This window comes from Mercurialis annua, linkage group LG3 (assembly GCF_937616625.2).
Source record: "Mercurialis annua linkage group LG3, ddMerAnnu1.2, whole genome shotgun sequence".
NCBI lineage: Eukaryota > Viridiplantae > Streptophyta > Magnoliopsida > Malpighiales > Euphorbiaceae > Mercurialis > Mercurialis annua.
In genome coordinates this window covers 70,756,283-70,777,760 of record NC_065572.1, presented here as the reverse complement: position 1 = coordinate 70,777,760, position 21,478 = coordinate 70,756,283, and the positions used below count along the sequence as shown (strand labels likewise).

Below are 21,478 nucleotides of genomic sequence, written 5' to 3'. Positions count from 1 at the left end.
AGATAAATTGAAACAATTTGAAGCCTCGAAAACAAAACACTAAATTAACCTTTGATTATAGTTTCTTTCTTCCCCAATGATAATTGTTTGTTCTATTGTCATCTAACAACTAATTCACAACAATTTGCTAATTCTCAGAAACTCCTTCATCGTTTTTACTTCATTACAATGGCAAAATTTTGTGAAATCACCCACCATTCCCTTGCGATGATGATCAATGATCATTCGGCGCTAAATATGGATGAAGACCTTGAACTCGGATAAGCTCTTCCTCTTAAAAAATCAAAGTTATAGAGCTCTCCCTTCAAATCAAAACGAGGAGAATCAAAATGAAAATGAGCAAAAATGTAAGACTTACGATACCAACAAGCTGATAAACTTTACTTAATCTTGTGCAACCCAATGTGCAGATCAGAAGACACCGAAATGAGAAGGGGAAAAGAGCTGTGCCAGACTGCTTTGAAAACTCGCTTGCTATGAGCTCTCACAGATTGAGATGGCTTGTCGGAATTGTACCTGATGTCAAAGATGTGAATCACTGGGTCTACCGAACCAGATGTGACATATAAACCATCTGGAGACCAAGCCTGATTGATCAAAGCTGACTGAGAGTCACTGCTTTCTTGTTTAAACCCGAAACAATGAAGTTCTGTCTGCCTAAGTCTAATGTCAAACAATCTTAGCTGCTTCTTCGGTATCCTGCATAAGCATATGACATACATTATATTAAAACTATCAGGTAACACATAACAATAGAAAATTAAAACTTTATTTTCTCAAGATGATATAGATAAAAAATTGACATTTTCCTATCTAAAATGGCCAAGGCATATAAACATTAGACTAAAAGAAGTATCAAAAGCCTAGATGCCAGATTAACCAATGTGTCACTACTTAAGTAGATTTATGGAAGCAACAATCAAGAAGAGACTAATGGGGCAAACGAGAACCAAAAGATAACAAAAACTCACCCTGTTTGAACCATGAATAAATTGAAATCACATGGATTTGGAACAACACTCATGCATTTATTGTCTAATTGATGCTTGAAGTCTGCTCTCCCTGATTCAACATCAAAACCTATAATTCTCCGGTCTGCACCAGCCGATAGCACAATGTGTTTGTGTTGCAACCCAACAACTCCCATAACTGCAGAAGAATGGAGATTCCTGTGCAATACCTTTGGCTTCCACGAGAATTCATCATCTTTCTCACTCCAAATTACAACTGCATGATCACTGCCACCGGTGGCAAAGCTGGCATTTTCCCAGGGCATGAATGATATGCTGTTAATAATGCCTTTCACATGTGGCTTCTCCTCTATGAAAGTGATTCGGGATCTCTGCCAAAGAAATTACGTAGAAGATGTTCATTTCATTTGAAAAGAACTTTATATTTACTTGGTCATAGCATGCTCAAAGTATTAATTGCATTATTGCAGAGTATGCCAGCCCCACCTCCAACAGATAATTTAAAAAATGCAATAACCTTTTTTATAATAGTTAAAGAATACCAGAAAACAAGACTCACCCCTTGTGTTTTGTTCAAATTTAGAATTGATATCTGAGAATCCCCATTATCAGCACTGTAAACAGAAACTAAGCTGTTTCCAAGTGGATGCCAAGCTATGTCTTCTGGCCATCGCCTTTCCTTTGCAGATAAGCAATCAGTACCACTGAGAAGAGAGGCAGTTGATCTGTAATTTAAGAAAAAAGAACAAATATGAGAGACGGGAAACTTCCCCCTAGAGATCTGAAATATAATTGCAAGAGGTCATTGCAAGCACAAAGCGTGAGAAAAATTTAAATGAAGAAGATATCGACGCAACTAAAGAACAGGGTTCCCTCAAGGCTTTGCTAAAACAGCCTTTACAAAATCCTCATTGGAATAGAATAGCAAGAAATGAAAAGTAAAAGGAATGGAAGGATTTTTTCTGTAATGATTCAAGGTGGCCATTTTATTTTATTTTTATAATTGGGAAGGGAGAGCGCTTGTGGGAGGAATTAAACCAACAACCTAACAGTTTCCTGCCCGGCGCTTATACCATTTGAGCTATAGCTCGTTGGTAAGGTGGCCATTTAATGTGTAAATATTAAAAGAATTCGCTTTTCCTGTTTTCATCACCTTCCCTAGTAGAATCTAATCTAATCCTAGAAGCAAGTAGATTTCATGAGAGAGTGTAGTAAGTCTGAGCTTCCATTAGTAATCCACATGTCCAATAAAGTTCTTTTCTTTGACTTATAATGTAGCAACACTTAACGATGCCATTTATTCAGAAATCTTTTGCATTGAAAATATAGATGCATTCTAAAAAAGCTGCAATTTAGTCATTAGACTGAGCGTCAGAAAATTGAGAGGTAAGCAGAGCTTAAATTGCAAATCTGTTTGATTTTTTAAACAAGAATTAACAATGTCCTGCGGATTCCTCTGAACAAATGACCACAGACAATAAATAGTTTTGTGCATCATTGAATGACTTTATGGAAGTAGTTGAAATTTGAAAGCATTCTTTGAGTTTCATCTGAACAGAATGAACTATGACCGAGAACTTGAGGATAGGTGCCACCTTAAAGAACATTAGATTAAAAAAAGACAATCCTACCATCTTCATATATTAAGAAGGCTCCTCGTTTTATGTTACTATTGGTGTCCTATAAAGCTTGATATTACAGGCTTGTCAAACATAAATTGCAGAAAGTAGCCAGTAGTAATTTGCGAAATTTGTTGCTGGTTAAGACTTCTTGAAGAAAGTTCACTTGACAAAGAAATAATCAATTGTTCATCAACTCGCATACTAACAGATAAAAAATCACTGCTGCAAAATGAAACTCTAAGAAAAGATTTTTGAATAGAAAGCACAAGAGAAACATTTAGGAGAACTGGTGGAAAACAATTAAATCACACTCCACCCAACTTTCATTTCCGCTCGGTCATGTATATGATAAAGAATAATTAACATGTTATATATAACTCTCAAGTACAAATATTTATGGCAATAGCAGAATCCACAACATGACGGTTCAAAATCCTTTATGTAAAACAGACCGACTGTTCAAATTGGCACTTATGGAAAGAAACAATTTAACTATTGATACAATGAGCATGTTCACACCAAAACCTATTAACACATTCGCACCAAAATCTATCAACTCATTCACACAAAAACCTATCAACTCATTCCTATAGCAAACCTTTGTCCAACCAACAACTCTATACCCTACGCCTATCTAGATTGGGTAAGATATGTCTAGATTTGACATAAATGTTCTTATCAGGAAAAATGAAGAAGTTGTGCCAACTTACTTGACTGACCGAAAGGAGGACATAATAGCATCTTCACTAAAGAAAAATGCTCCATCACTAAATGATAGTAACAAACTGCATACATAATACCTAAGGAAATAATCAAGAATTCTTTGGTACAATTTAATCACACGTACAAATTTCAATCGCGTGCAAATTTCTCAGTCAAATATGCACAAACCATTTAGTAATTTTACTTGCCCTTTATGCATGCTCTTTCTACTACTTTTCTGATCTACATGTCAACTTATACAATTGTTAATGCAAAAGAATGTAAATTAATTCTGTGTTGCTTGAACTCAGATACAAGCATCACAATTGATACTTTTTACTCGAGCTTCCAAGTTTCCAACATTTCATGCATCCGCATTAATTTGAAGTGGCAAGAGTCAGACCCATGTTAAGTGTAGTTATAAAAAATGATACTTATAAAGTAAATGAAAAATGAAAACAGCAGAACCAAATTCCAGGCTTACCCTCGTGACTGAATTTGCCATAAGTTGATGATTCCATCCAAAGCACTGGACATGTTCCAAAATATCAGCCAAATCAGGTCAAGAAAATTTAATGACTACAAAAAAAAAAATAACTGAAGTAGACTTATTTTAGTTTTCATTCCCTAAAGATGAGGAATTAAAACGTACAAAGCAATAAAAGAATGGTGAAGACCTTATGCTATCGTTTTCTCTAAAAGCATAGCCGATAGGCATAATTTTTCTTCCTTACAGCTATACAGCTTGGAAACAGAAAGAAACTTCATGTTTATATTGCAACCAAAGTGCATGAGAATTTGATGAGTTATAGGAAGGTCTATCTTGAGTGATTCATATATATGACAAAATTGACATATAACAAATTAATATTCTGTTAGTCCATTTATAATGACTTATCCCTTCAAAAAATTGGCATTTCAACGTTTCAGATACAAAATCATGTTACAAGCAGGGACCATAAGAGAAAATTGAAAACTTAGCCATATATTTTTTCCTTTATATATACTTTTGTGTATTAGATTGATAGCTATATATAGCTACAGGGTAGGAACAACAAACTCACAACTCATGTTTTCCAATATCAAAGCATCATAACAGAACAAGTTCCATGTCATTAACGGTATATTTACTCTCCTACAAATTACTCAGTTATAAATAATTAATCACCTGGTGGCAAAAAGCTGATCATTTACAGGACAGAGAACAAGACTTCTTAACTTTCTCTTGTGCTGACTAGAGATGTGATTGCTTGAATAGCAGTCGATAGTGCAAGGAGAAGACCTACTGCGTATCAAGGGAATCAACTCCTTATGTTCTTTCTGTTCTGAAAATGTAAAGAAAATCTCCTGTTAATATTGAATGAACACTTACATTGAGAATTTGAAACTGAGTGAGATACCATCAGCTATCAAATGATGGAAAATGTAATTTCATATATGTGCCTTTACCGAGCTTCCTTTTTATTCCCCTATCCTCGACTTCAGCATCAGGAGACCTTCTGTGAACTTTTTCCTCTTTAGATTTTGTAACTGAATTAGTAAGCCTGGAAGGACTTGACCGAGAATTGGAAACAGAAGAAGCTCTTGCACCAGACCCTGATGATAATTTGGGTTGGAATGCTTTTGGATTTATTGCAGGAATTAGAAGTTGAGTTTTGTTCTGAGGCTGGCTCCTAGAAGAACCTTCATCAACATGGATAGGTGGGATCACCTTCACACTTTTAGTCCCACTTGCCTGTGAAGCCTTAGATGGTGACACAATCCTTTGTGCACGTAGCCGAGCAAATTGAGATTCTGAAACCTGCAACTTCTTCTCTGTTTCTTCAAGCTGCAAACATTAGAAAAGAAATAATTAGCCTCAGTTAGTCCAATCCCCTTGTTCGGAAAGTCTTAAAATGCAAGAATCCAAATTATTCTGAATTCTAGTAAGTCCACTGTCAAGGTAAAAAAGTCTATACTAGCTAAAATTCAATTCTTTAAACTCTAATGATATCTGTTTAAAGGCAATTAAAAAGAACTCGACCAAAGTTGACATAATTTTGCAGGAATTCAATTCAATGCCAAAAACAATGCCATTAGAATTCACTATCTTAATTTCATTAAACATCAAAACCTAACATAACATACATCCATTGAAATTGCTAACACCAAAATTAGACAATGTAGGAGTTGTATAATCATCTCCATCTTCACTTAGGTGTAGCACACAAACAAAGTGACCGTCATGCCAAGATCCTTCAAATTAATTAAAAAGGAAAGAACATTACTTCCACGTAGGGCTGTAAACAAATCAAGCCAAGCTTTGAAGAGTTGATGTTTAACTCGTTACATGAGGTGTTCAGTTCTGCTTGAGCTTCGATTAAGCTCGAGGTCGATTTTGTTCAATATTATAATGTTATAGTTCGGCTCGGAACAGCTCGTGTTTGTTCGTTTGGATGCTAAATGACTAGAACTAGAGGACGTTTATTTAGGCGTTAAACGAGTTGAGCTTCAACTCGTTTATTTAGCACAAAATGAGGCTCAAGCTCAGCTCATTTAGCACTTAAATTGACAAGCATGAACCGAGCTCGAGCTCCAGCTTTTAATCAACTAAAAATTATGCAGTTTTAATCAAAAGTACCTTATTTTACTTACATACGAGCTACTTCACGAGCTCTTAATCAGCAATTAATGATTAAATGCGGTTGTAGAAGCGGAAAACGACGAAATTGCGACAATGTATAGCATGACATAATAATTACCTGAGATTGATAATAAGAAATACGTTTCTTGAGATGATCAACTTCGCGAGAACGGTGTTCGATCAGAGCAATTAAAGCCTCTTCTTGTTCTTGTATGCTCGTGCCTACCTCTCTTTCTCTTCCTTGTTCATCTTTTTTATCTTCCGCCATTTGTGCGGCGTCGTTTTCGTGCTCTATTTTGGGTTTTTTCAGAATCGGATGATTCCCGCTCATCGCTTTTCTCTTACTGCATTCAGCGAGTTCAAAACGTTGTCGTATACATGGATATTTCTCGGCGGCCGCCGACGAATGAAGATGCCCTTTGAAACGTTTTATATTTGGCGATTAACGGAGAACTCAGAAGCGGCTCTTTATTTCTTTCCCAATTTATTATTTTATTTTTTTCAATTTGAAATTAATAGGCTTTTTTTTTTTTTGAATTCATGAAATTAATAGACTTAGTTTGCCAAATTTTTACAAATTAAAATAATGATATGTAATTATTTATTTCTTTTTAATTATTTCATATCATAGCACATGAGTGGTATAAGTATTAATTAATATTTATATATTGTAATTGAATTTTATAATAAGATTTTGAGTGTTCCAAAATACAAAAAAATTACAAGCACCGTACAACAGTTTGTAAAATTATGTATTGGCCGAGTGGAACCAAACAGCAGGCAGTACTAAACAACTAAACTAACATCTGAACTGACACTTCTTGACATATTTCCAAGTCACTTACCATGCAGTAGTTAATCAACAAAAACTCAATATAAACACGAAAACTCCGCTTCCAAAAATGCTTCTCAATGTAATTTCGCTGTTTCCCATCAATGCATTTTCCGTATCAGCATTTCTGTTTACGTGCTACATATATCAACATCATATAAGCACATGCTTTGTCACACCAACGGCTTGTTAAGCACTGCATATAGATATCATACATCTAAGCTGACATGAAACACCAGTTTTGATTCAGGCAACAAGATCAGCTTCATCACGGTTAGGAGGAACTACGTCTAATCTCATCATACTCCGGTATTGATCTGGAACAGGAGCGCCGGCCTGCACGCATAGTTCAATCACAGCTGGAGCCTTGCCATAATACCTCTTTAATTTGTTATCTAGAGAAGGATCATTCAAATCTTGAACATGCCAGACATAATTTGGACCGACCAGATCGTCTATAGTCGCTTCTTGCCATGCATGTTGACCGTCACGAGCCTGATGCTTACTCGCCTTGCACATCCTTAGTTTATGTCCTTTGGGACCAACCTGAACCTCAGGACAATAACCACAAGTTAACACACTGTATTTTTCCATGATCTTCTTGGCACCTGAGATCATTTCGAACCACCAATCAATGGTCTCAATGCTTAAATCCCTCGACTCAGTTGGTCCACCACTTGAACCACTCAAATGATCAGTATGTATTTCTTCGTCGAATTTAAACCCAAAACTAGAATCTACAAGAGAATCAATATTCTCGGAGTAAAAATTTTCCTTCGTGTAATCCTTATCCGCCACTAACTCAAAATCTACTATCCTTCCTTCAATAGAATAAACAGGTTTTGTCCTCCTCTTAGTAGGGAACTTATCAATATCGACACCAGCTTGTACACACAGCTCTACTATAGCAGGAATTCTCGGGACAGAAAGCCTCTCATCATGTCCAACTCTCGGCTTTCCCACACGGTCATAGAGATGGAAGCATTTAGGGAAATAGATCACATCATTCACTCCTCCCCTTCTCCAAACATGAGTAGCATTCCGAGAACCGCTTCCTGAACCAGTGCAGGTTCTTATCTCATGACCCACATGGCCAATATGAACCTCAGAACAGAACCTAAAGCATAAAACCATCCTTATTATTCTAAATCTTTGAAAATATATGAGTTTAGAATTTAATAGGATAGTTTTTCCGTCTTAAAATTTATAGCATTGCCCACTTAAAATCTATACTTTATTAATTTTATACATCTTACAAACTTTCAGTACAATCTTGTCCGCCTTATAAAAAAATTCTGGTTCCGCCGCTATTAAGAGAACAAGCTACAAAGAAATTAAGATCATGATTTAGTTCAAAATGTGCTTATCTCAAAGCATTGCTTAAAATTATTAAAAACAGAACCAATTAAATGCCTAATTTAAACTTCATAATTCAGTAATAATTAAAAGAATCCACAATCCACGAAATCTAAACAAAAATTAAAGAGCTACTGAACCTGCATTTTTGAACAGGAACGGCTTTAACGAGCTTAGATAAGCCAAAAAGAAGCGATTCCCGAGCACGATAAACTCGATGAGCCACGGGAACGAGTTCAGGGACTAGTAATCCATTATCAGGAGGATGTTCCAGCATTCTACAAGGCTGGATTTTCCTAGCTTCTTTCTCTCGCTTTACTCTTTGAATTAGTACTTTCATCGGCGTCGGGAACGGCTTCCTCTCCGACTTATCTCTACGGGGTTTCGGTACGTCTGTGTAAAGAGGATCATCGGCGTGTGCGCCGATTAGAGGTAGAGGTATTTCTGTTTCCGATGAGAAAAATAGAATTTTCTGATTGAAATTGGAAGATAGTTTGTTGAAGGAGAAAGTACGAGTTATTGTCAGTCTTTGCATTATGGTGAATTCTTGAGCTTCCAGTTGCAGCTATGACAAACTGCTACTGGGTATTCCCTTCAGAAAGAAGTAGTTTCATATTTTCATTATATTGAGAATTTTTTAAATTTCTTTAAATTTAATAAAAAAAATCAATAAATTCTTAAAGATATTTTCAAAATTATCTCATTAAAAATGATAAATTTCAACTATTTTGGAGGTAAAATTTCTATAATGGATGAATTGTAATCACTTCTTAGCTACTCACGAGCGGTTCGACATTCAACTCGATAAAAGCTCGGTTCGTCTATGTTTGTTTTTAAATGAATCGAATTCGAATTTGATTTTATGTTCATTTATTCAAATAAATCGAATTTAAATATAGTGTTCGACTCGCTTGTTCATAAACAGCTATACATTAACTCGCGAAAGGGCTCGTGTATGAGCTCGATTACAAGTTCGTGAAATGGCTTGTATACAAGTTTACTAAAAAAAGAATTATAAACTAATTCATATATAAGCTCAATTATAGATTCACAAGCTATCTCGTATTTGAAGTAAATATTAAATATTTATTTAATTCATCAAAACTATGTAAATTAATTTGTTTTCGTATTTTTTCATTTAAACCTAGTTCGTATTAAGCTCGTGTTCTCGTTATTTAGGTCTTAAATAAGCTCAGCTCGTTTTTGTTCATTTGGGTACTAAACAAACTCGAACCAACCCATTTAGCAGTTCAACGAAAAAACATAAGTTAACATGAACTAGCTATAAACATTGCAAATTTTAAATAAACCGAATATAAACATGCATGTTCATTCAAAATTGGAAGGAAGGCGACCACTGAAACATTTTATAAACCGAACATGAACACCTTTTTTCTCAAAGTTTGAAGGAACATAAACCAATAATGAGCACCTCATTCATGTAACGAGATAAACATGATCACTTCAAAATTCAACTTGTTTATTTACAATCCTAATTTCACCTAAACAATTAATTTAGTTTAAATTTCTGAATTTCTGAATTTTATTGTTTAATATTTATTGATACAAGTAGCTTCTAAGCTGATATTGAAACTTAGTTTCAATGTCTCCTTATTGCAAACCAAAGTCAGATGTTATAGGTAAGGACAAACTGCTGCCTTGAGTTTGCTAACAAAGCAACTGTGAGACTGAATACAACATCCAATAGTATAATGGTTAAAAAAGACAATAAATAACATCAAAATTGCTACAACCAGGATCCGTTTAGTGCGTCGCAGACTCCCCTCGAGCAATCACGCCCAGGCATTACAACAAAAACTGAACCAGCAAGGACTTAGAATTGGAACACCTCAGGGAAAAATGAAAAATTACAGAGATATGGAGATACAAAACTGAAAACTGATCACACAGAAGATCCCTCTTAAACCTGTGCACAAGTAGGGAACTTCTGGTGCATTGTAATATTGTTTAGTCATGACTACCCAAAATTTTGCTCCTTTTGTTAAGCCATATTCTCTATACTCATAATCGGCCTAGATAAGAAAACTTCGATGCAACCTCAGGATGTGAACTTGAGCATCCTGAAGTTTGTACACGAGTTCCTCTATAGCCGAAAAGAGAGTAGTTGTCTTGTCAGGTCACCCCTAATGTACAGAATTGAGGTGGATATGCTTTTTCTGTACTCTTATACAGGATTTTAGAGTTAGTGCCTTGGGAGAAAGCATACTGCTCAATCGGAACCCGATGAGTCTGTTCCGACAGAAGAATCCTCTCCGTTTGCTGAAGTTGAAGGGTTCATATTATGGTGGTTCTCGTCGCTACCACTGTTTCGTGGCTTGCCCAATCTTGATCGAATGTTGGCACCCATGGGAAACGGCTCCTACAAGACGAGCAAAACAATTTTGTTTAGGACAAGTTAGAACCAGATACATTATTAGCAATGAACTCTAAAGAGTAACAAAAAAAACTAGTGGAAAGACTAAAGCAAACATGCATAACCTCTGTAAACAGTCATCAAATTTAATCGGGATAAATATTTCAAAAAAAAAAAAAAGTGAAAGCCATGATATCATACCGGGTCACCAGCATTCGGGCCGTCAGTATGGAATAGTATAGGGCGACAACGCTTATCCTCATTCATTAAACTCGAGTTCTGAAAATGGGCAATAAGAGCAGATTTTCCCTGAATTCGAGCATACGCAAGGGACGCGACCTTTTCACTGTTGAACTTCTCCCATTTTTTGCCATTGAATGCCTGCAAAAGATATGAATCTCAATCCTATTAGCTCTTAACTTCTTTATTCATGATCAAGGATTATGAGTGGAGTATCTTCTTTTACAGATAAAAAGACAAACTATTATCACTTTACTAAAGCCACAGCACCAGACCTTGTGGAATGGAGTAATCTGTTGAGGATCAATCATGTTTATGAATGCATAGCCCACGTTGCATTTGTTCTGTTAATAATCAGCATAAAATTTGTTAGTGTTTCGTATGGCGGCAGGTTTAAAAGGCGAAAACTGTTCCAATAGAAAGTTTACTTGCCTTGAAGTCAATTGGCAAGTATATAAAGTCATAAGTTCCTCGACAGTACTCATCAATTGCTGCCAGTAACATCTTAGACGTATATCTGGAACAAAATGAAATGGAGAGATGAAACAACAAAGTGCAAACAAAAAAAGAAAAAGGCATACAGTAAGCAAAACCAAATTCCACCAGCAAGCACAATGCATAATGGGAAATCAAAATAGTAGATTCTCAGTGATCTCAAGCACGCTGTTCAACTGGCAATTCCCTAACAGAAAAATAATTGAGCCAGCAGAGGGCAAATCCACAAAATAATCCAATTTGAAATGACTACTTCACAACACACAAAGAAAAAAAAAACAAGTGCAGTTCAATAATAAATTTAATTTTGTAAATTAACGATTTCTTCTTACTTGTTTGGTATGTTCTTTATCATCAATGTGGTTCGTTTGTCTTCACCGCCCATTATGCGCTCAATATCAAGTTCATACTGTTTCTTATCTGAATAGTTTACATTAGATTCGATTCTACGGTGTGAAAGGTTTCTAAGTCGTTCATTGGGAGAATCAAAAGAGGCTGGCATTGATATCATTGGGTTTCTCCCAGGGAAAATGTGACACATTTGCTGAGCAGGGCGTAGACCAGCATTTTTAGTCATGTCCATACAATTTCCACCAACATGAGAGAAAATGTTGTGGGAAGCCATTTCCATAGGATGTGGCGGAGAGCTCCCAGGAAAACCTGCACTCCCAAGAGAGCCCAAATGGAAACTAGAAGCTTCTGGAGACTCCCCAGAATAAGTACGTCGCCTTTCCCACAGGGAGAGATTGAGGGATGGTGCAGATCCAACATGATGATGTTGAGGTACTGTGTTGAGCATAACCGGAGATGCTTTTGGAAACCCAGGCACATGTGAAAGGTGATGAGCATGAACTCCATTGGTAAATGATGGTGAATTTGGCCAAATCATACGACTTGAATGATGTTGCTGACCGGAGTTGGAATTGTTCCACAGGTAATGATGTGCGGGAAGACTTCCACTTCCACTTGATCCAAAAGCTGGATAGATAATAGTCAACACGAAAAAACTCAGCAAATTTGCAGAAGAACTATTTAATGGACCTCTAATAAGTTTAACAACAGCAAACAAGGTTAAATCGTCAATTTCAGTTAAACACCCTTGCATGTTAAACAGCTCATCATCATTGACATGCACAAATAAATATAAAGAACGCCACATAATATTAATCTAAGCCTACCGCCTCCGCCAAGTTCCATCAGGTGCCCATTTGAGCCTACTCCTTGAATGTGCCGGCTGTTGAATCCTTCTGTCACTCTGGAACCAACATTGTGGGCCATGCTTCCAATAATGCTGGAGTTAATTGGAATACCATTGGCTAAGCCATCATGATACTCTGGCAAAGAATGGGGGTGAAAACTTGGAATGCATTGGTTACCAATCATCATTTCTTCCATGGTGCGATTAGGTTCATGAAGGCCGAATTGTTTGCTGACAGATGTCAATGACAATGGGGAGGGCAAGTTATTCGGAACACTAGAACTCTGATGAGATTCAATATATGAACCCACAGGGGACTGAATAGAAGAGTGCATAGCTTGGGCAGATCCATTTTCCATGCAGCTAGATGCAATTACCCCAGGAGAAAATGATGCTGAAGAAAACAGTATAAATATTAGAAAAGCAAAGTTCTAGAGGAACGCATCATACATTCCCATCCTTAATTCATATGAAGACATATCCTCCTACCTAATCGTCCAGATGATAAGTCATCAAAAGGGCTTTGACAAATACTGGATTCATCTTGCTCCTGCTCAGGCTTTGTGATCAAACTGTAATAGAATTTTAAAAGCAAAAATGTTAAAAAGAAATAAAGTAAGAATAGATCATTGACAGAATCATTTGAAACGCAGAAGCAGCATATTAGACTAGCTAAATGCTATCATTGGAAGATGACAATACCGTCTTGTGCCCCCAGGACGGCTTGGTTCAAGTTTGATCTGCTTCCCACCAATGTCACTCCTGTTTAAGGCAGAAAGGGCTGCTTCTGCAGCTCGAATATCATAATACTCTATGAATTTGTGATGGTGCTTGTGCGGGGTTTCACGGATCTGCAAGACAAATGAAGTTGTGTGAATGTTAGATACCTTCAACCATTCAAATAAAACAATTTGGCATTCAGTTCATACGTACCTCTTTGATTTCTCCATAAACTCCAAATATTTTGTGAAGCTCCTCTGTCGAAACAGAAGAATCAAGGTTGAAAATCACTAGAGTGCCCTGGTTAACGTCTTTGTCAGATGGATTATCCTGAGAGAGTGGAATGAAAAATCACTAAGCATGTAATGGATGAAACATTTAGATTAAAAACTCCAACTAAACAAATAAAAGCAGCCACGGAACTGATATGAATCAACAGCAAAGAGATGTTCACAACATTAGCCACAGAAGCCAACGCACCTTCGGAATTGAATAATGTATGTCAAGTTTCCTCCGCCTTAGGGGCTTATTCTGAAGAGATCTCATTGCATTCCGCGATGCTCTTATGTCATAGTAAGAGATCATAACAAAACCACGATGCTTGCAGGCTGTATACAGAGTTCGGATATCTCCAAATTGCTAACGGAGAAAGATAATGCAAATGTCAAATTAATATGAAAAAATAAACTGGATTGACTAGGTCACATGAAGAAACAGTGACACACCTCGAAAAGAGTCTTTAGCTCCGAATCTTCAACATTACTGTTGATGTTTCTGACAAAAAGTGTTCTAGAAGGGTGTTCGCCAAATGGATGTTCACCCACAAGTGCACCATTAGAACCCACTTGGCCATTGCTAAGACCCCCAACAGAATCAGAATTTCTTCCCACACTCAAACGATCATTCCCTTCTAATTCCATTCCACCGCCAGTGATAAACAGGTCAAAGTCCTCTAACTCATCCCCATTACTGATAAAACCATTAATTCCCAAGTCATCTGCCACTCCAGAAAACAGATCATCTTCAGCAGGAAGGAGATTACCAATAGTCTGAGCCTCGAGTTCTTCAAGTGATTCAAAAGGCTCATCTTCTTCATGGGTTAAAGCAACAGCTTTAGCAGGCCGACGCGATTGAACATCGTTCTCCAGTAATTTCACTGCAAACATCCATGTTAACAGTGATCAAATTTATGGCAATAAGCAACGGCGATTGGTAACTGTAAAATTTAACAGATAAGTGGACAGCACGTGGGAGAGAGATATATTACGATAAGCTGAAAAGCTTCAAGTTTTACAGGTATGTTCAGTATGCCATTGACATTAATCAGCACAGGCATACAAGAAAAGATGTGAGAACTCGTTGCAAAAAATCAGTAGAGCATATGCAAAAGGAAAGCTTACTCTTTGCATTAAATACTTCAGACAATGAGCTTGAAAACAGACTGCTTTCCCACTGAGTTGCACCAAAACCAGCCCTATTTCCAGCAAAATTATAAGATGCGGGCTGCACAGAAAAGTTTGACCAAGATTTTGCATTATGATCCACAGAATTCCATGAATTCTTCAACATATTGGCACTTCCTTCTCCAATCAATAGTTTCTCTTTTTGATCCATGGCTTGCATGTAATCCACTGACAATGCACCAGCTGGTGAATTTTTTTCCAAAGAGGATGGAGCAACCAACTTGCTGCTAGGAAATGGAACCATTCCACCAGTTCCTACTGGAAGACAACATATGTACAGCGATTAGAACTACCAGCACTTGTATAATGCCTTTTGAATATTATATATTTATACGTATGGTCTATGAACATCAAAATTCTTCAGAAAACGAGAAAAAAGAGAAGGAGAACAACTTGAAAGATCAATTCTAACAGAAACAAACAAAAATGCAAGTGAGATAACACATGAAAATTAGCAACTTTAAGATTAAACTAAATTCCCTCAAAACTTTTGGAATAATTATAGCCTTCATAGTTACTACTAATAACTTGATCTTCACAAAAAGAAAAGTCCAACCATGACCAAGTAACAGAACCAACTATTAAGAAGCAATTTATATTGGCAAATTACTTCAGAAAAGCATATAGCTGAATGAAACTCACTTTGATGATCGGGCATTGAATGCGGCTTCCAAAACCCAATCTGTCTCTGCCCAATAGGAGGTTCTATCAAATTACTTAAACCGGCATATAATAATAATAACACATTTCTTTCAGATGGCATGAAAAATAACAAAAAAATCAAGGAAACTACACAGTCTATGATAAAAGAATCCTCTTTATATGACCACAAATCTAGCAAACAAAGTTGGATTAGTTTGCGTACCTCGGCAGGTAACAACACATCCTCAAAATAATGGGATGAAGCAGTTCGACCCCTTTGATCCATAACTTCAAAAGGCATAGCTGGGATATAGGCACCCAAACTTTCAAAAAATCACACAAAAACCTCCTCAATGTTAAACTTGCTGGCACCGTCCAGTGTTCATACCCTCTTTTCTGTACACAATTTGAAGATCAATATCCTCAAATATGATACTAAATAAAGAATTGAACATACAAAATATTGAAGCCGGGAGTTAAAAAGTTTCTTTCACTAGACCAATATAGAAAAACACAATTTTCAGACAACAAGACAATAATTATCCATAAGAAGAAAGCATAAATCCAAAAAATTTGAAACAAAGATGCGAACTTTATCGTTTAAATTAGCAAGCCTAAAAGAAGTTAGTTGCCAAAATCAAACTGGTTTCTTTCTTTAACAACTTTTAAAAACAGATTATTACAGATCAGGATACTGTTATCAAAACCACAGCCACTAGCTTACCTACCAGCCACCAAACACAAATTTTCTGTTTGGTTGCTGAGAAAATAATGGAAATACAAAATTAAGAACTTATAATTGTGGAAAATCAGGAATAAAAAAAGGGTAATTATTAAACATCACTTCACTTCAAGTAAAATTTTCCATTTCCAGAAAACTAAAGAAAACGGTTTTTTCCAAAGAAAAAAATCTAACTTTTTTTGCGGACAAAATTTAAAAAGTTAGCATTTTGAGAGCATAATTGAGCTAAATTTAGCAAATTGCCAACCCGATCGGTAATTATCTAGAAGTAACTGAATTGATCTCCACAGTTAAGCTGAATTTTTTCAACTTATTACAAAACAAAGTTAACAATCAGACAAGAAAAAGGGTTGAATTTTCAGACCAGAATTTGACCCAAGTAGTAAGAACAGAAACTCACCTCTTAAACAAAATTAAACACCACCATCTTCACCAAAATTGGACGAAATTGAAAGAAATTATACAATTAAGGGTGAAAATGATCAAGAACAGAAGAGAATTTAGAATATCAAAAATAAATAAAGGATCTTTGAGAACTGAATTTAACAATAAATAATAATAATTAAAAGGGCATAATATTTTTCTCCTTCTGCATTGCTAACCACAGAAAAGAAAAGAATATTTATTCTTTAAAATTTTTTGTTTTACTTTTATCTAATCATGATTCATCACAGTTATTTAAAAAGTAAAAAAAAATGAAAATTCAGTTCAGTGGGTCAAGAGAGGTAGTGGGGTGAATCGGGTTTGAAATCTCCGGCGAGATTACTGGATGTCTCGTCGGCCGGTGGGTGAATTGTAGAGAGAGAAAGGGAGGTTTGTTTTGAAGAGAGAGAGAAGTTATGAGTTAATGTTTAATGTGTAAATGTTAAGTTAGTTGGGAAGAAAGAGAGGTTTTGAAAAAGATAGAGAAAGACAAAACACAAAAGAAATAGGCGGGGCTGTTGGGATGTGTTAGATTGTAATTTGTACTTTTAATTTTATTTAATTATTTTAAAAATTACAAACTTTAAGTATTTTCTAATTTTAATAGAAATGTTTAATTTTGATAACGTCGGATGCCGATTTTTAAATTTTTACAATTCCAAAAAACGAATAATTTTATATTATAAATGCTGATGTAAATATTGTTTATTCTGGTGTCCACGTCGGCATTTTTTGATAGAAATCTGATATTTTAAATTAAAAAAAATTGTGAATTAAAATAAAATGTTAGTGTTGAAATTATAAAATATGATGAAGTTTATCAGTTTTAAAATAATAAATCTTTTTTATTTTATTTTTAATTTGTAATTTAAGTTTAGGTTATTACATATTGGATCATTTTTTATTTTTGTCAAAGACATATTGGATAAATTGGAAAGTGAAGAATAATTACAGATTTGACAAAAAAAATTATAGATAAATTTTATCAGACGGCCGTTTATCATGACGCTGTTTTTTTTTTGTTGTGTTTCATTGGCTTGGCTTGGCTAGCCAGGTCAGCTAAATTCAAAGGAGAAAACGGCTTGTTGGCTCCGATCTATGTTGCCTTTATTTTTATTTATTTTTATTTGATTTGATGCTTTAAAATCACGGAAATGTTTTTTTCTATGAGTTGGTTTTGCCGCTATTCCTTTCTTCAATTTCTGGTCCTGCAAAAACCCAAAAATGTTGTTTTTTTATTACAACAATAATAAACATCTTGTTTCAAAAAAATTTAGAAAACATCTAAATTCATGTACTATATTTTTTGAAAAGAAAAAAATTGATGATATTTTAAAAATTAAAATAGTTACTAAATTGATATACTATTGATTCGTGGTTTAACTAGTTTAACCATAAATTCAACCAATTAAATAAACAAAATATTTATAAAATGTCTCTAATTTATATTATTTTAAGATATATCTACATATTTAAAATTTAAACATTCTCCTTCTATTCTAATATGATTGTCCTTTTTTCTCTTTTTTCTCAAAAAACTTGTCCATTCTTAAAAACTAATCTTTTTATATTATATTTATTTGAAATCTACTAATTAATTAATATTTATTACTATTATTCCAAATAAGTACATTAATAGTATTATTGAATAAAATTATAGTAGGGAATATAGAGATGCATTTATACAAAATATAATATTAATCGTATTTTTAAAGTGCATGATAAAGTGGTCAATTCTATTAAGACAACAGATTATTTAAAAAATTAAACTAATAAATAAAAAATTGATAGTTTGATCAATTCACTAGTATTTATAATTTTTATAATTTGTTTAGATTCAAATAGATTGAATTGGAAAAAAAATGACTAAACTAGATTGATTTTTGATCTACAGGCGATCTGATTGAGCCAATCGATCCGACTCAATTCTCATCCAAAATAAGTGCAATTCATTATTTAATGGAGATTACATTCAAACAAGATTAATTTTAGATTTAAACTTGTTTAGTACTGTAATATTAGATGATATATATTAACAAACCAACACTGTTTTATACATAAGTTCTTCTCAAAACAGTTAAGCCATTTAAACCCTTAAGTATACAAGTTTCAATATTCAAAGATGGGTGTGGACTTTTTGATGTTACTTCAAATAGCATTTTCATTAGTACATTATGTGTTTAATTACAGTATTACCAGCTAATTAAACAAAAAAGTATTCATTATTGTTATATGTGTAAGGCCATTACTTGTAGAGTGATGAGAATAATAGAAAACACAACTAAAATATCTAAATATATTTAAAAAAAATGTGCTGAATTGAATAATTTTTTCACATTTTCAACTCTAACCACTTAAGACTTTGTTGTAACTGCAGATGCACAAACAGTTATAGTCATAACTAATGCAAAGAACAAGACAGTATACTTTTTTCAAGTATCAAATTATGTATTGAGACATTCAATTGAACTTTACTAGATCACTAAATATTGAATTATTATCCATTTTTTTAAATTCAATGTTTGTCCAATTCAACGGCTTTGTTATGTTATAAAAAAATCTAAAATTTATTTGCAATATTTTAATATTTAACAGTAAAAAATAAACAAACATTGAATATTTCACTGTCTTGGCATCTTTTAGCTTGTTGTATAAATGCCGTGATATAATTGTTGCGTGTATTTATCACTCTTAGATAATATCCATTACGTCCATAGTTGATATGATGATTTTGATGTTGAGTGTTTAAAATTATAGGTTTAGTTTTATTTTTAAAAAAATCAATTGAATAAATATCCAAAATAAGTTTAATTGAATCAACTAAATTAAAATTATTTTAACTTTAATAAAAATAAATAATTAATAAGTTTTGATAATACCAATATTAAAAATAATTTTATATGCATTTTATATATCATGTGGATTGGAATGGTAAATAGATCAATTATTTAACAAGAATTTTATCAATAGTTAATATAATCTTTAACTAAATTAATTAAATTTTGTGATACGGTTAAATCAAATAAGTCTATTAATTTTAGACGGTGAGTGTAATTTTCTTTCTCTCTATTTCGATAATAACCGATACAATATTTATTAAATATTTATTATTTCAAATCTTTTACTTACTTTAATTAATATGATGTATTTAACATAATATGATGATACGGAAGTAAAATAATTTTTTTTTTATTTTTTCAATTAATATATATATATATAATTGTTTTAATTAGATTGGGACAATAGAGATTATCTAATGAATTCAAGATAATAGTGGTGGAGAAAAATCTACCTAAAAATGTATCCATAAAATATCTAACCTATTATTTAACGTGAGCAAACATGCCTAAATTGAGTCTTAACCGTTACAGTAATCTGTACATTGGAAACAACTTTCCACACTATTTTTTGCAAGAAATCTATTGTGTCTTAAAGAAATTGGGTGAATTTGTCAATAACTTGTAAAAAAGGTGTAATTTAGTAACTGTGTTTTCTTCGGTTGAATAAAGTTTAGGCAGAAGAAGTAGACCTATATATTTATGAATTGTGAAGTAAGGGCCTTAACTTTCTCAAAATTGCACAAAATGAGTGTCGTGTACGAAATGTTTTTAGAATTAAGCACAAACTTGCAAGGCTGTCCTATTAAAGACAAGATAAGGTATTGAGATCCTTGATAATTCCTCATGTCTTCTACGAACAAAGGATCACTTTACCCCCCGAACTTGGCGCAAAGTATCAAAAACGTCCAAATTAGCAAAACCGGATCACTTTTACCCTGAACTTGACAAAACCGGCTCAAAAACACCCCTATGCTGACGTGGCATCTTAATTGGAGAGTGGGTTTCTAATTATCTTAATTTACTCTAATTAATTATATTCAAATACTAATTAATCACAATTAAACACTAATTAAACTAGGGGTCGTTTTGGACCTTTTTTCAAAACCATTCAATTTTTTTTTTGATTTCCGGCGAGGAGTTCCTCGCCGGAAAAACGTCTGTTCTTGAAGAAGAACAGACCCACCGGTCTGTTCTTCTTCAAGAACAGATGGGTCTGTTCTTGAACTCAAGAACAGACCCAGATTATGTCTGTTCTTGAGTTCAAGAACAGACCATCTGTTCTTGAACTCAAGAACATCGTATCTGTTCTTGAACTCAAGAACAGATACGATCTGTTCTTGAGTTCAAGAACAGATCGTTGATCCGTTCTTCTGTTCAAGAACAGACGATCTGTTCTTGAACTCAAGAACAGACGATCTGTTATGGAACTCAAGAACAGATCGTTCTTGAGTTCAAGAACAGATCTGTTGTTCTTGAACTCAAGAACAGCAGATCTGTTCTTGAGTTCAAGAACAGCAGATCTGCTGTTCTTGAGAGTGAGGAGCAGATGCTCCTCACAAAAACGAGGAGCAGATCGCTCCTCGTTTTTGTGAGGAGCATCTGCTCCTCACCGGGGAGCTGCTGCTCCTAACCGGAGCAGCGACTCCCTCTTCTCAGGCGAGGAGGAGCCTCGCCTGAGATCGAATTTTTTTTGAAAAAAAAATAATTTTTTTGGCAAAACATATAAATTATAGGGGGTTATTTTTGTTTGTTAAAAATTTAATTTGGGAGTTAATTTGTTATGTATATAAAATTTAGGGGTTAATTTGTTATATCAAATATTAAATAAAAGGGTTAGATTGTTTTTTTTTAATTATTAGATATTAATTTAAATTTTTAAAAAAGAATTAGGATCATTTTAAACTTTTTGTCATTAAAAACCACTTAGGTTAAAGAAAACCATCACAAAAACCGGAGAGTGTGTCTCACTCTCCGGGGTGAGAGTGGGGAGGGGTGTTTTTGATACGATTTTGTCAAGTTCAGGGTAAAAGTGATCCTTTTTTTTCAATTTGGACATTTTTGATACTTTGTGCCAAGTTGAGGGGGTAAAGTGATCCTTTGTTCTGTCTTCTACCCTACGAGTAATATACATGCCCTTGTAGTTTACTTAAAATCAATTGATAGTAATAAAATATTAACTTTTTTATTTGTTTGAATGAATGATAAGAAATTAAATTATTAAAATAAACTTTAAAT

The 21,478-nt window shown here is 34.2% G+C and overlaps 3 protein-coding genes across 7 annotated transcripts; all 3 read right to left on the bottom strand.

Moving 5' to 3' along the window:
- Positions 1 to 34: 34 nt before the first annotated feature.
- LOC126675110 (uncharacterized) lies at positions 35 to 6,410 on the bottom strand. Its single transcript, XM_050369693.2, has 7 exons — positions 6,037 to 6,410; positions 4,745 to 5,123; positions 4,464 to 4,620; positions 3,780 to 3,824; positions 1,531 to 1,696; positions 972 to 1,342; positions 35 to 699 (listed from the first exon to the last, which is right to left on the bottom strand). The coding sequence occupies exons 1-7, from the start codon at positions 6,247 to 6,249 to the stop codon at positions 381 to 383; spliced, it is 1,650 nt and encodes a 549-aa protein (XP_050225650.1). The 5' UTR covers positions 6,250 to 6,410; the 3' UTR covers positions 35 to 380.
- A 158-nt stretch (positions 6,411 to 6,568) lies between these two features.
- On the bottom strand, positions 6,569 to 8,718 carry LOC126671016 (APO protein 3, mitochondrial). The gene is made up of 2 exons (XM_050364707.2): positions 8,247 to 8,718; positions 6,569 to 7,867 (listed from the first exon to the last, which is right to left on the bottom strand). The coding sequence occupies exons 1-2, from the start codon at positions 8,639 to 8,641 to the stop codon at positions 6,997 to 6,999; spliced, it is 1,266 nt and encodes a 421-aa protein (XP_050220664.1). The 5' UTR covers positions 8,642 to 8,718; the 3' UTR covers positions 6,569 to 6,996.
- Positions 8,719 to 9,816: 1,098 nt separating this feature from the next.
- LOC126671674 (protein MEI2-like 1) lies at positions 9,817 to 16,874 on the bottom strand. 5 transcript variants are annotated; one of them, XM_050365461.2, is made up of 15 exons: positions 16,381 to 16,874; positions 15,462 to 15,634; positions 15,239 to 15,284; positions 14,534 to 14,854; positions 13,859 to 14,289; positions 13,614 to 13,772; positions 13,347 to 13,463; positions 13,116 to 13,264; positions 12,903 to 12,985; positions 12,394 to 12,807; positions 11,548 to 12,193; positions 11,153 to 11,237; positions 10,996 to 11,064; positions 10,682 to 10,861; positions 9,817 to 10,486 (listed from the first exon to the last, which is right to left on the bottom strand). In XM_050365461.2, the coding sequence occupies exons 2-15, from the start codon at positions 15,537 to 15,539 to the stop codon at positions 10,337 to 10,339; spliced, it is 2,928 nt and encodes a 975-aa protein (XP_050221418.1). In that variant the 5' UTR covers positions 15,540 to 15,634; positions 16,381 to 16,874; the 3' UTR covers positions 9,817 to 10,336. The 5 variants fall into 5 exon arrangements, with proteins under 5 accessions (XP_050221418.1, XP_050221419.1, XP_050221421.1 ...); XM_050365462.2 differs by having other exon boundaries at positions 14,534 to 14,851; XM_050365464.2 differs by having other exon boundaries at positions 15,239 to 15,278.
- Between the last annotated feature and the right edge of the window lie 4,604 nt (positions 16,875 to 21,478).

Excerpts from the sequence above, each read along its gene's own strand:
- LOC126675110 (XM_050369693.2), bottom strand. The coding sequence starts at position 6,249 with ATGAGCGGGAATCATCCGATTCTGAAAAAACCCAAAATAGAGCACGAA. Across the intron at positions 3,825-4,463 it reads GATCAGCTTTTTGCCACCAG|TGCTTTGGATGGAATCATCA; the intron begins GTGATTAATTAT and ends GAACATGTCCAG. Across the intron at positions 1,697-3,779 it reads TGGCAAATTCAGTCACGAGG|ATCAACTGCCTCTCTTCTCA; the intron begins GTAAGCCTGGAA and ends CTTAAATTACAG.
- LOC126671016 (XM_050364707.2), bottom strand. The coding sequence starts at position 8,641 with ATGCAAAGACTGACAATAACTCGTACTTTCTCCTTCAACAAACTATCT. Across the intron at positions 7,868-8,246 it reads GTTCCTGTTCAAAAATGCAG|GTTCTGTTCTGAGGTTCATA; the intron begins GTTCAGTAGCTC and ends TTTATGCTTTAG.
- LOC126671674 (XM_050365461.2), bottom strand. The coding sequence starts at position 15,539 with ATGCCTTTTGAAGTTATGGATCAAAGGGGTCGAACTGCTTCATCCCAT. Across the intron at positions 12,194-12,393 it reads GATGGAACTTGGCGGAGGCG|CTTTTGGATCAAGTGGAAGT; the intron begins GTAGGCTTAGAT and ends TTATCTATCCAG. Across the intron at positions 11,065-11,152 it reads ACTTGCCAATTGACTTCAAG|AACAAATGCAACGTGGGCTA; the intron begins GCAAGTAAACTT and ends GATTATTAACAG.